The sequence below is a fragment of the Sarcophilus harrisii genome, chromosome 3, assembly GCF_902635505.1.
Source record: "Sarcophilus harrisii chromosome 3, mSarHar1.11, whole genome shotgun sequence".
Taxonomy (NCBI): Eukaryota; Metazoa; Chordata; class Mammalia; order Dasyuromorphia; family Dasyuridae; genus Sarcophilus; species Sarcophilus harrisii.
The window spans coordinates 176967355-176981892 of record NC_045428.1 but is presented as its reverse complement, the minus strand read 5'-3'; the positions used below and the strand labels follow the sequence as shown (position 1 = coordinate 176981892).

The following is a 14538-nucleotide window of genomic DNA, read 5'->3' as shown; positions in this document are numbered from 1 at the left end:
CAAGGAGAATTCAGTGAAGCTATCAGAGGCAAAGAGATCCTACACAAAAAACACATAGCAACATTAATGCTAAATTTTAAAACCTCCAGATCAAAGAGAAAATTTTACAAGAAATAGATAAACAAAACCATTCAAAAATGCCTTTGAACAAAGACAAGATGGTTTCTGGTCTGGTATGGGTCAGACAAAATGGCTTCATAGGAGGATTTTTTTTCATCTATGCTCATACACAGTATTTGTATCTGACCTGTGGAAGAGCATTCCAACATCATATTGATCTCATTAGCCATAGTAGGACACACTAACTTGAACTGAACATAGTGATATCATTTGGTACTCTTCGGGAATGAAGGCTAATATCCAACTAATTTTCAACTATGAGTTCTTAGGGTATCAAAACGTAGTGCTATAGGAAGTTTTGAGGAAGAGAAGATTATTGTTTTAAGTTTGTAGGATGGGGAGGAAGGCTTCCCTGAGCCTTTCAAGATGAGGGGATTTTTACCAGTGAGAGAGAGATAATAGAGTATATTCTCAGCTTGGAGGAAAGATACGATTATGAAAAGTCAAAAAATGACTACATAAGATAAAAAATATCTATGTAATAGTCTATTTTGGCTGATATTGTAAATGGAAGTAATGTTTAATAAGATAGGAAAGGTACAATGGATCCATATCAATCAGTCAGTCAATAAGCAACAATATTTTTAAGTGACTATGCACTAACTATTCAGTTGGGCTGCTGCTGTTTGACCTTCATTTTTAAAGAGGATTATAAAATCATGGCATGACATGCAAATGAGTTGTATTTAATTGAGGGAGGACCATGTAAAGGTACCAGCCTCACTCTATTCTCCAGCACCATCTGGATCCAGTGGCAAAATATAGAGGAGGATGACTGGAGATGGCTCTTGATGCAAGGAAAGATCTTGGTCTTAAAAAGCTAAGGTCTTTATAACAGGTCTCAGTTTGACTAAGGCAATACCCATCCAGTGATTAAGGCTAGGTAAAAATTGAGATAAATAATGACCTCTTTCACCTAGTCACAAAACCCAAAAATTCATTCTGAGAGGGGAAGATTCTATTAGGCATTGAGTATACAAATATACAAAGATAGAAATGAAAGAGGCCTTGTTCTCAAGGAACTTGCATTCTTTGGGGACAGACAATGGAGGGACTTTGAGTTTGTTGGGTGTTACATTAAGTTTCAGGAGAATAGACACTCTCTTTTGTCTTTTTGTATCCTCAATGCTTAGTATATGGCCTAGTATATGGTAGGCATTTAATACATATTTATTGATTTATTGTTTTCTAGGCACTAAAGGTTTTTGATTAAGATAATAGCATGGTCAGATTAGTAAGAGCAATGAATTGCAAAGAGAAAAGCAGGAAAAGAGATTAGAAGAATGCTGACTTGAATATGACTTGCATATTATATTTTACTTTGTATTTTTCAGATGCTATCATGGCTATCAACGAGAACATTATGAAAAGTAGAAGACTGATTATTGTCTTAGCAGGGGAGCAATCAAGTTACAATTGGCTGGGAAACACATCAGAACAGCAAATAGCTATGTATAATGCTCTTGTCCAAGATGGAATTAAAATCATCCTGGTTGAACTAGAAAAAATTAAGAGCTATGGAGATATGCCAGAATCCATTAAATACCTCAGACAGAAGCATGGTGTCATCCGATGGAAAGGGGACTTCATGGAAGAATCCCCATCTGCAAAGACAAAATTCTGGAGATGTCTCCGTTACCACATGCCAGCACAGCGGCATTGGTCTTCTTCCACAAAGGAACCCCTGGTTCTAGATTCTGCTCTGAACTCTAAGAAGAAATAGTACATGGCACTTTAAGCACTCAGGGAATTGTTCTGAAAGCCTGAAGCCGTCTGTTTGCTTTAAAAGATTTCTAGGTTGGACAATTTGTCATGGTGACTTTTCCAGTCTTGAGAGTTCTCTCTCTCTGTCTCTCTCTGTCTCTGTCTCTGTCTCTCTCTGTCTGTCTCTGTCTGTCTGTCTCTGTAACTCTCTCTGTCTCTGTCTGTCTGTCTGTCTGTATGTCTCTCTCTCTTTCTATTTCTCTTTGTGTGTGTGTGTGTGTGTCTCTCTCTCTCTATCTCTCTGTCTCTATATGTGAGAATATAAGACTTAAGAAAGATGATATGAAATAACAGAATGGATTAGAAATTAGTACCTGTCTAGAAAAAGTAGCTGGCAGACTTGATCTTGAAGCTTTCCTTCAGAGAGCAATGTAGCTAGAAAATTCCTCCCAAAACTTTTTTTAAACTTTGAGAAATGAAATTTCATAGATATCTTTGTATCCTTTTTGCACTTGCTGTATAAATCTACATCTGCTGCCACCTGTCAGTTTCTAAAGAAACAATAAGAATTTTATTTTGAAGCCTTTAATTACATTGGTGAAAACAATTCTCTGGGATTGCAAATCTGAAAATGGGGGGGGGGGAGACTGAGAAATGAATGTCATTTATATTGGGATCAAGATTTCACTGAAGCACATAATAGTTTTTAAGATGCTGGTCTCAAAAGAAATAAAAATACAAGCATATCTTAGAGAAACCTATATTTCTTCTTATAAGATTATATTCATAGAGATTTTAGAAGGGACTCAGATAATTTCAGTTAACAAACGTTTATTACAATACAGTGGTACAATACTTGTGATAGTGCCACATATAAAAAAAGAAAAAAGAGAAAACTTCCTATTAAGTGCCTTACAATAAGTTTTATTTATAATGTTCTGCTAAGTAGGTTTGTTAAGAATCTTGGGAATATGAGAATAAATTCTAAAACTTAGAATTGTTGTAACTTAAAAATAATAGTGTAATCTGTGAAAGAAAGAGAAGGTGAAGAAAATGATTAAGAAAGAATGAACACTTAAGATTTCTAAGAAGTGCAACTGGAGAAGAACTAGCACAAGAAGATTTAATTACATTGGTTTCTCAGAGAGGAAAATTTTAATTTTTCATTCTGGGTGAACTTCTGCCTTTTTGCTTTTTAAAAAACACATTAGTTTTTTTTCTGGTTGCCTCAGAAAGCTATATTCCACCCCCACCCCCCATTACATATCAAATTAATGAAATTTTTAAAATTGTACTTTTAGTTACAATGCTGACAGTTTTAGTCAAAAAAAAAAATTGTGGCAAATGCAGCAAGGCAACATCATTGAGAGATATCAGAACTGTCCTATCATTCTTCAGAAAGAAAAGCATTGAGCCATTTTTTGATAAACAATATTGTTTGTATGTTTTATTATAAAAGCATGTTTTGTTCACTTGTTTGTATAACTTCAACAGATGCTAAATATTTTTATGTATTAAAACACAAAGTTCTTGATTTGCAACAAACTTTTAGATTGGTTCCAATCTAATGTATTTGTTTTCCAATAAAGTTGTTATAAACTTGTATCTTTATTAAGAAATCTGATGGTTAATATTGTCTAAAAGTGCGTTTCTTTCCTCACTTATGTTTCTACCTTAAGTTCACACTCCCAGGCTATAAAATAGAACTCCAAAAGTTTGGCTAAACTAAGATTCTATACAAATGATGAAAATGGAAGTCAGAAGAAATGTGTCCAAATCAATGAGTTATGAATAAATTGAGTTTTAAAGTTAGATTGCTCTATTTGCTGAAGGTTGTTTTGTTATTTTCTTTTTTGAGGGGGAATGGGGACATTTCTAGTCTCTTTGTATCTTATAAAAGAAAGTCAAAAGGTAAACTTTAAAACAATGACATACTATCCATCTGGGACTGGTCCCTTGGAAAGAGGGATAGATTTGGAGACAAAATACCTAGCTTTTTATTCCCTTTGTGACTATTATCAAATGAAGCTTGTTGATTTTTCCTCTCTAACATCTCTTGCATATGTCCCCTTCTCTCTTCAGATATGGTGAACTCCCTGGTGCAGCCCTTTATTACTCTGTGTCTGGATTATTACAATAGCCTTCTGGTTGGTTCACTTATCACAAATGTCTCTTCTCTCAAGTCCATCCTCTCCTCAGATGTCAATGATCTTTCTTTTTTTTTTTTTTTTTTTTTTTTTTCATTAAAAATCTTTCCTGATCCCCCTCCCCTAAATGGCAGGATGACCAGTAGATGTTAAATATAGTCAATGATCTTTCTAGGGAAAATATCTAACTATGTCACTCCTACTCAATATACTCCAAGGGCTCCAAAATCCAAGATCACCTTTAAGATCAAATAAAAATTTTGGAGTCAGTCAAAGAAAGCCTTTCATAACCTGTGGTCCCTTCTTATCTTTTCAGTCCTCTTACATCTTATAGCCACCCTACCTCTCCCCATCCACTCCACTTATTCTATGATTTAATAAACACTAGCCTCCTTTGCTGTTTCTAAACAAGAAACAATTAACAAATAGACCAATTAGTCTTACATTCATAAAGCCTTATGTGCCAAGCACTATGCTAAACATTTTATAATTTTTACCTCATTGATCCATATGATCTTCATCTACCTTGGGAGATAGGTGCAATTATCTCTACTTTATAGATGAGGAAACTGAGGCAGACAGAAGTTAAGTGATTTTACCAGGGTTATAAACTTCTGAGAATTTTTGCTGGCTATCTCTCATGCCTCGAAGGCTTTCCCCATTTCTTCCTCCTGGATTTCCTGACTTCCTTCATATCCTAGCTAAAATCCTACCTCCTATAAGAAATCCGTTTTGTTCCATCCTAATGTTTCATATTTCTACTGCACATAGCTTACTTGTGCATCACTCTTGAATCCCCAATTAGACTCTGCTCTTGAGAGTGGATGCTCATTTTTTTTCTCTTATTCCTAGCACTTAGGACGATGCCTGGCACATAGTAGGCACTTAAATGTTTATTGACTGACTGACTCAGGGTCTCAGTTTTCTCATCTGTAAAATGGCTTGGACTAGAAGTTCTAAAGTTCTTTCTAGTTATAAATTTATGATCATATGAACTTAAATTCACTCATTAACCTAACAAAACCAAAAATCTGAGCAGCCTCTAAGGAGTCAAAGTACAGGATCATAGATTTAGGTCTGGAAGGAGCCTTTACAGGACATCTTTTAAAATGAAGAAAGCAGTCAAAGTTTCCTCATTTTAAAAGGATCTTAGTCTAGTTCACACAGCTAGTAAGTTCAAGTTTTGAGTTTTGACCTGAAAGATTTGTCTTCAATTAAAATACCCTTTCTACTATAAAATATCTCATGTAGCCCTGTTACTATTATCAAAACAAAAATGAATAAACAAAAATTTTGATCACTTGCATTCAAAGCCTGAAAAAGATGAGAAGTAGCAAATAGGAAAAAGAAAGAAGAGGAGACGTTGTAGATAGGCCTATTGATTGCTGTGAAAAAGGAGAGCTAATATGTAGACAGTGGAGGATTGAAAAGCAATATAACAAGATAAAAGAGCCTAAGCACAACCATTTGGGATCATTTAATCACTATATTCTAGCATAGCAGATAATATTATAATATTATATTACTTCTAATATAATATTATATTTACATTGGCGTATGTAATGTAATGTAAATAATGTAATAAAAATATAATATAATATTAATTCCCAATTATTAAGAAAATAGCCCGAAAGTTAAGAGAAGTTGAGTTCAAATCTGAACTCACACACTTAACATTTATAAGCTATGTGACCTTGGGCAAGTCATGTAACCTTGATTGCCATAAAAAAAGAATTAAAGAACAAGAGGACTTCTAGGGGCAAAATCAAGATGACAGAGTAGAGAAAGCACAGATTAGCTCTCCCAACATTCTCCCAAACAACTTTTTAAAAAGGCCTCAAATTGAATTCTGGAGTGGGAGAGCCAATTAAAGTCAGAGTGAGAGATTCTTTCAGTTCAAATAGATTTAGGAGATCAGAAAGAAAGATTTGTGACATGGGTGTGGAGACTCACATGAAACCAACAAGAATGAAAGACCAGAGAGCTTTGGGAACTCTCAAGTCTGAGATGGTAAGGGGACCAGACAACTGATCAGAAAGAGATTATAGGGGATTCCATGCTAGCACAAAGATGCAGGACCAGATGCTATTTGTCAACTCTATTTCCTGTATCTACTTCTGGGTCATAGTTCAATGTGGAGAAGAATGCTTTTAATCAAAAGGGACTTTGAAGAACAATACTGAATGTAATCCTAAGGAATCAATGGTCCTTCCTAGGTAAGAATCAGAATGCAGGCTAAGAAAGAAATAATCACACTTCTTACCAGATGACATCTTGGAGATACACAAAATTTCCAACTCCCTAGCACTACCTCTGAAAATAGCACAAAAAAAGCCTAAAGCTTTAGACGGTGCTCTTCCTCCCCACCCCACCCCCATCTCCATGAGGGGAACAGAGTCCAACCTCAACATAAAGTTCAAAATTAGAATCAAGAAACAGGGTGGAAAAATGAACAAACAAAAATAAAGAACCAGACCATAAAAAGCTACTATGATAACAGGGAAAATCAAGATACAAACTGAGAAGAAAACAATCAAGTCAAAACAACTACAAACAAAACTTCAAAGGAAACAAAAGCAAATTAGATAGAAGCCTGACAACATTTTTGGAAGAATTTTGAAAAAATTTCCAAAATCAAACAAGAGTGACAGGAAAATTTAGGCAAAGGAATAAAACAGCTTAGTAAAAGAAGCACAACCATACTGCAGAAAATAAATTCTCAAATGACAGGATTGGCCAAATGTAAAAGAAGGTATAAAAATTTCATTCAAGAAAATAATTTCTTAAAATTAGAATTGGGCAAGGAAAAGCTAATGACTTCATGGGACATCAAGAAAAAATCAAACAAAATAAAAGAATATATTTTAAAAGTAGAAGAAAATGTGAAATAATTCACCAGGGAAGAAAATGACATGTCAAATAGATCAAGGAAAGACAATTTAAGAATTATTGGACTGCCTGAAAGCTATAATAAAAAAAAAGGAGTCTGGACATCATTATTTCAAGAAATCATCAGGAAAAATAATACTTACATCCCAACCACAACAATGATATTTGGAGAACATAATTAAAAATCTTGAATAAAGGATTATCCCTTAAAAATGAGATATATGGGCACTGTAGGGCTCAAACAAGTAAAACTTACAATGGAATGAGTGAATCCTTAACCATTGTTTTCATGACTGGGGAAAAAAGGGGATTTTGTCCCAAATTATTTAATAAAATATCACTGGAAGAAGAATAAAATTCTAGAATTAATCCCTCTCCCCCAATTTTTTGTAAAGAATTTAGGTAACATTAAGATTAATTTTTTTGTCCATTTGGTGGAATTCATCTATAATGGTCTTCCTTCCCCCCATGCCTCAGAATGAGATATCCTCAAGGTTTCTTCTGTCTCTAAGATTCATGAGATAAAATTCTCCAGTCTAGAACATCACTTTAAATGAATTAATTTCTCTTTTACCAAAACCTGATTACTTTATTACATAGGGAATGTTTTTACTAGCAAAGGAAAGTCCCATTAAACAAGACAAACTTGTTCACCCTATCTGCATATCTAATTCTAAAATGAATAATTATTAAGCCAGTTATTAAACCTGTTAAACCTGTGTAGCATTAGAGAATTCAGCTGATTTTTGAAGGCCTAGAACTTAGTTGCTGAGAATGTTGATGAATTTATTTAATAAAAAATTGAATGAATTGTTTTATAGAATCATAAGGATTATAAGGAATCATAAGAATCTTCAGAAGTTTATAATTCTTTATATTCTTAAATATTTTCTAAAAATAAGATTCCTCACAATTTTTCTTAATAATACAACTCTTACTGAATTCATTGACTTAATTTTGCCTTCTAGCCTTTTTTTTAGACTGTTAATTTCACCCAATAATACTTCTACCTCCTCTCTCCAAATTTGTAATTCTTTTTTTCCTATTTTCAAGAGTTATAATAGTAATAACTACCATTTTAAAAATGCTGTAATGTTTGTAAATGTCTTTACAATTATCATCTCATTTAATCCTCACAATAACTCTGTGTGGTATGCACTATTATTTTTTACGTTTTTACCAATGAATGAACTGATGTTGAAAGATGGTTTTTGACTTTCCCAAAGACACACTAGAAAGCAGCTAGATGACTTAGTGGTTAAAGTGGAAGGCTTGGAGTCAGGAAGAGTTGAGTTCAAATCCAGTCCTCGACATTTAACAAGCTATGTGATCCCAGGCAGATCACTTAACCCTGTTTGCCTCAGTTTCATCTATAAATTGAACTGAAGAAGGAAATGGCAAATCATTCCTGTACCTCTGCAAAGAAAATCCCAAATGGAGTCACAAAAAGTCAGAAAGAATGGAAATGAGTGAATTACAACTACCTGATATTGTCACTCTATCCACTATGTCACTCAGCTGCTGCTTGTATCCCTAGTGCTTGGAACATAATAGGCATTTAATAAGTTCTCTTTCATTTTAATATGATAAAATCAAAGAAACATCTGTCTCAATACTATGTACTTTTTTTTTCCCAAATTTTGATACTGTTTTGTTTCCATTATATAGATGTAATCAATAAGTATCTCTTTTGATTCTGCTGATTTTGCTTCATATGACTTCCTAAAGTTTTTCCAGGTTTGCTTGGTTATAAAATTTATATTTGGAAAGTGTTATAAATTCCATTGCATTAATCTACTATATTTCATTCAGCCCCTTTCCAATATTTAGATGTGAGTAGATTGTTTTCAGTAGTAAATACAATTGTGTTAATTGTTTTCAGTAATAAATGTATTTGTGTTTATTGTTTTTATAATTAAAGTTAGACTATTTCTATGCAATGAAATATCTTTTCCTTCAAATGATATCTTTTACCAGAGAGCCTCATAAAATCAGCAGATGAAAAGGTATGATCATTTTTGTTACTCTTATTAAATATTCCCAGGACAATGTCCAAAATTTGTAAACTAATCTGTTATAGCACAAAGAATATGTGCCCAAATTCTTACAGTTCTGCCAAAATGCCAAAATAGAATTCCCCCCCCCCAATTTAAAGAATATAATGTAGTATCTTACAGTTGTCATAAATTGCTAAATAATCCAAAACTTCATTAAGATATCCTAGGGGAGCAGAGCCAAGATGGCGGAGACGAGACATGTCTTATCTGGGAGTCTTTCTGATGTCCCTCAGAACCAACACCAAATCAAGCCTCTGAACTGATTTGGGAGTGACAGAACCCACAAATATTTGGAGTGTAAAAAATTTCCAGGAGAAGAAAATGGAGGTAAAATGAGGTAAATTACATCTCATGAAGAGGCAAAGAAGAAATTTTATAATTGAGGGGAAAGAGAATATCAGATATATTTGGCTTCACAGAGAAACTTGTCTCACCCCATAGAACAGTGGGAGGAGAAAGGGAAAGAAAAAGGGGAAGCTAATAGAAGGGAAAATAGAAATAATGGGGGAATGATAAGAAAGGGGGAAGGGCTGCAAAGAGGGAGGGCTGTTTGAGGGAAGTGGTGGTCAGAAGCAAAATACTGGGGAGGAGGGAAAAGGGTATAGGAAAGAGATAATCATAACTTGGGGAAAATAAGATGGCGGGAAATACAGAATTAGTCATTTTAACTGTGAATGTGAATGGGATGAACTCTCCCATAAAAGGGAAGCAGATAGCAAACTGGATTAAAAGACAGAATCCTACAATATGCTGTTTATAAGGAAAACATTTAAAGCAGAGTGATACATACAGACTTAAGGTAAAAGGCTAAAACAGAATCTGTTATGTTTCAGGTGAAGTAAAAAAAGCAGGGGTAGTGATCCTGATCTCAGATCAAACAAAAACAAAAATAGATCTAACTAAAAGAGAAGGGAACTATATCTTGCTAAAGAGTACCATAGATAATGAAGATATTATGTATGAAGATATAATGGGATATTATATGCATATATGTATCTATATACATATATATATACCAAGATACATATATACATATATGTGTATGTGTGTGTATATACCAAGATACATATTTACACTAAGTAGTTTAGCATCCCAATTCATAGAGAAGAAGTTAAAAGAGCTGAAAAAAGAAATAGACAGGAAAACTATACTTGTCGGAGATCTCATGTTGCCCTCTCAGAACTAGATAAATCAAACCACAAAATAAATAATAAAAAAGTTAAATAAGTAAATAGAATTTTAGAAAAGTTAGTTATGATAGATTTTTGGAGAAAAGTGAATGGAGACAAAGGAGTATACTTTGAGAGACTTAATTTTAATGATCCTTTCCACTTCCTATGCTCTTATCATGCTTCAATGTCAGGGTAAGTAGCTTTATGTAATTATGTTGAATAACTCCATCCAGGTAGCCTCAGAGAGATACATGCGAACAAGCAGAAGGATATAGGCCTTATTTTAGGTCCATAAGGAAGTGTTGCTATGGGTAATAAACACTTAATCCAGAACAAGGGATAGAAGTGGGGAAAGAAAATGAATTGTAATTTTGCCCTTCTCCAATCAAATGCCAATGACACTTATTGGAAGATGAGAGGGATAGGCATTAATTTGACAGGGAATATATTAAGCAAATTATAGAATAATATCTATAATGAAATATAATTACAAGAACAAAAAAAAAAGACTGGAAGATTTATATGAAATGATACAGAGTAAAATAAACAAATCCAGAAAAACGATTTAGAAAATAACTACAACACCAAAGTCAAGAAGGCCTGAGTTCAAATCTGATCTCAGACATTTAACACTTCCTAGCTGTGAAACCCCAAATGTGAAAGAAAGGAAGAAAGAAAGAAAGAAGAAAAGAAAAGGAAGGAAAGAAGAAAGGAAGGAAGGAGGGAAAGAAGGAAGGAAGGAAAGAAGGAAAAACTACAACAGTGTAAGTGAAAAAAACATTAAAAGGAAGCTAATCTCCAAGAGTAACTTTAATAATTAGTTGGACCCAGAGAACAAATAAAACATGTTTCTCTTATCTAAGAAGCGAGGCAGAGGACTCTCATGGATAGAATGCTGCATATATTGTTAACTGAGGTCACTGTATAAGTTATTTTTGCCTTACCATTTACTTTTTCTACAAAGGAAGATTCGTGATTTCGTGAAAGGAAGTGTAATCTCAAAAAGACTGTGATAAAAAACAAAGATAGGCATCAATAAAGCATTTTTATTTGCAAACTAACAAATTCAGACTTGACAAATTCTGTACTTAGATAGGACAGGACTATTTGTGCTGAATAACTTTTATAAACAGGAGCTTCAGATATCATATCAAAACAATTTTCTCCAACCTCCCCTTTTTTTACATAAGCCAACATTTTTATTTTTTAAAAGAAACAGGGATAGTTTCAATTCATCACATTTTTTGCATGAAAAAGCCAAGAGTTTTGTTTTAAAAATCATTGTCATTTTATTTGTATCTTCAAAACTTCCAGAATCAGGAAAATCTTGCCACTTTAACAGCTAAACTTGTTAGACATCAGGAGCAACAGAGGTAAACCTAAATCAAAAATAGCTTTTCCCATTGCTTGATTTTCTTCTCTATTTAAGATTTGTTTATTTGAACTAGATTCAGGGATATTGGTTTATTATCAGCCCTCTTAATGTTAGCTTATTATCAGTGAAGGAAATTATTATAAACATTTTAAAAATTAAAAATATAAATGGACAATTTATTTTATATTCATTCTTCTGAGACATCCTCATTAACTTATGTTATTTTTAGGTGGTTTCTTAAAAAATTCTTAACAAATGCAAATCTAACATTTTGGCTAGTCTTCATTTAACTTGGTCCATTCACCATTCATTCATGCAGATGAAAACGTGTGTGTGTACACAGATAAGTGTGTGCTTATCTGTTTTGGAAGAGTAGGGGGAAGAGGTTGGGGAAAAGAGTAAAAATCTTTGATTTCGTCAAGGTAGAGAAGTGCTAGTTTAGATCCGATTTCCCTTCCAACCTTTGCTCCCCCTTCACCCTACTGATTCATAATGGCAACTTAGTCTTTGAAAATTTCCTGGAAATTGGGAAGTTAAGTGACCTAGCCAGTCACATTTTGAGTATGTCCCTGAGACAGTATCTGAACCCAGGTCTTCCTGATGTCCTGTCATACATATTGTCCTATATACCCTCTACCCTCAATAAAAATCAGAGAAAACTAACCCAACGAAGTATTTAATACTTCACAGTTGTTTCTTAATACTGTCTGTCATTGTCACTATTTTATTTGTAGAACATTTCAAATATCTGTCCAGGAACTACAGGATTCCAAGGAATAGTATGAGGAACATCAGCCCAGATTATCTTTAAGATTCTGCTCTAACAGTCCAAGATCCTCTTGATATTCATTTTCACTGCTTATTCAAATAAAATCTGGTAAGCTGAAGCCTTAAGCAAAAGGATCAGACTCAAATAAAGGCATGGCAGAGAAGCACAATAAATGACTTTTAGCCTCATTGAAATATACAAAGCAGGCAAAATGTGTTCTAAGCAGCAATCTCCACTCCAGCTATACTTTTCTTAGCTAGAGACTCAGTTACCCAGATAGTATCATACTGGCAGTTCAGGGAGCCAAGCTGTCAAAGAGAACTTCTTTGACATATATCCCACAACCCAGATTTTTCTTTCTTTCAACTTCTTACTAAAACTTACTTGTCTTTTCTATTCCATCAGAAAGTTAGTTGGAGCCGTATATTCAGATAAGTAAATTTTGCTAATTTGTGCAATGGGTAACTGTGTTATCTTTCCCAAAGTAACTCATTTGCCTTTTAACTGGAATTATCATTTTTTTAAATACTAAATTTAAAAACAAATTTTTGAGCTCTGAATTCTCTCGTTTCCTTCCACTTCTAATTCACATATTGAGATGAGCAATATATCAATTCAACATATGAAATCATGCTAAACATATGTTCTCAAATTCTACCTTGGACATCTACCATAAGTATGATCTTGAACAAGTTACCCAGCTTCTAAATAGAACTATCTTAAGATATCATAACGATTCATAGAAATGATTATGGTGAGTGATTTGGTCCCCACCCTGACAAACCCAAAAGGGAGTTATCTGTTGAGCAGGTAGGCTCAAATGAAAAACTTTTTTCAATACCAAACTTTGATGGCACATAGTTACCATTGAACAATAAAGCCATAGAAGCAGGTTGTAGATCATTCAGTCTAGAGCCCAGTATTTATCTCTTTCTAGCTCATGGAGTAGTTGCAGGGTGCTGACTTCATCAGCTGTTCTAGCGAAGATGGGTACCGTTTAGGTGGCATATGGTATCTTACATTTTTCCAGAACTTTGTCTTTGCTGACTGTAATCCCTCTGTGTAGTTCCCTCTCCACCGCAGCACCCCATGTTTCTGCTTAAGGTATTTAATTGATTCTGGCATGTCTGTATAATCTTGGATTTTCTCCAGTTCAATAAGAATGACTTTCATTCCATCTTGGATGAGAGCATTGTAGATAGTGATTTGTTCTTCTGACATGTTCTTTAATAAACTATAACTTGAAGATTCTGTGACCAAAATGATTATCAATCTTCTACTTAGCTTAATATTTTCATCAATAACATTGGCCACAGCTGAAAATAACAGAAGAGGTTAAGTGGACATTTGGAATCTGTTAACTAAAATATACTTTTTGTCTTTTTTTGGTCTCAGTTCTACTGAGTGGATTGAAATGAAGTATAAAAAAGAAGTTCAATTGACTGGCACTTATTAATCCATTTGTAATAAAACATGAAATCTATCTCAGTGCTGTAAAGGACATCACAAGTCAACTCATCCAAACTGTATCTAAATATGAATCCCCTCTAAAACACCTTTGTATCCAATCTCTTCTTAAAGACCTCTTATAAGAGGAAATCCAAATAAAAGCAAGCAGATATAATTTTGCTTTGAAGTGAAATTTTTTTCATCCTATTATCTCTGTTTTCTTTTGCCTTATGGATCAGAACAATGTACTGCATTCATTATTTGACCTTTGAATTTAATTTGATAAATATTTATATTTTATATCAACTACATGTGACACTGAAGATATAAAGACAATTAAGAAGTCATTCTTCTGAAGGACATTATGAGGCAAGGGCAGGGATAGATACATATTTGAAAATTAAAAAACAACAACAACTAAAAATATGCTCCCAATGTCCCTCAACTCAGAAGTTGCTTTCTCTACAAATAATTCTTACTGTGACAATTGTAAAATGGGAACATCCACATGGTTGGGAAATGCAAGATGATTATACAAGTTTGCTAATGAGACGAGATAATTCCTACTTCTCTGGGGGGAATGATTTCACGGTTTAAAGTTGAAAGCATCTATTAACCTCAACATTCATAATTAAATTCCATAGTATGAATGGAATACTAAGGAAGATCTAAACATATTTTAACACAAACCTGCAAATGACTAATATTCACAAATCAAAAATAATGGAGAATATCTGTCATATCTATGAAAGAAAAAGTGTTTTCAGTCATTTGCATAGACTAGTCTCCCTGGGAAAGAGTGGGAAAGGGGAAGCATAAGGAGATTAAAGGATGAGTTATATGTGTTAACCTCTTT

At 33.7% G+C, this 14538-nt stretch overlaps 2 protein-coding genes across 7 annotated transcripts in view; one reads left to right on the top strand and one right to left on the bottom strand.

Annotated features, from left to right (window-relative positions):
* Positions 1-3429, top strand: part of LOC100913514 (interleukin-1 receptor type 1) — a 34265-nt gene extending 30836 nt beyond the window's left edge. For both annotated transcript variants that reach the window (XM_023501255.2, XM_023501254.2), the window contains exon 12: positions 1455-3429. In XM_023501255.2, coding sequence (XP_023357023.1) covers positions 1455-1843 — 389 coding nt within the window. In that variant the 3' untranslated portion in view covers positions 1844-3429. The remainder of the gene's footprint in view (positions 1-1454) is intronic.
* An 8973-nt stretch (positions 3430-12402) lies between these two features.
* The window catches only part of IL1RL2 (interleukin 1 receptor like 2), a 33985-nt gene continuing 31849 nt past the window's right edge, over positions 12403-14538 (bottom strand). For all 5 annotated transcript variants that reach the window (XM_031958811.1, XM_031958810.1, XM_023501253.2 and 2 more), the window contains one exon: positions 12403-13549. In XM_031958811.1, the coding sequence (XP_031814671.1) occupies positions 13167-13549 (383 nt within the window). In that variant the 3' untranslated portion in view covers positions 12403-13166. The remainder of the gene's footprint in view (positions 13550-14538) is intronic.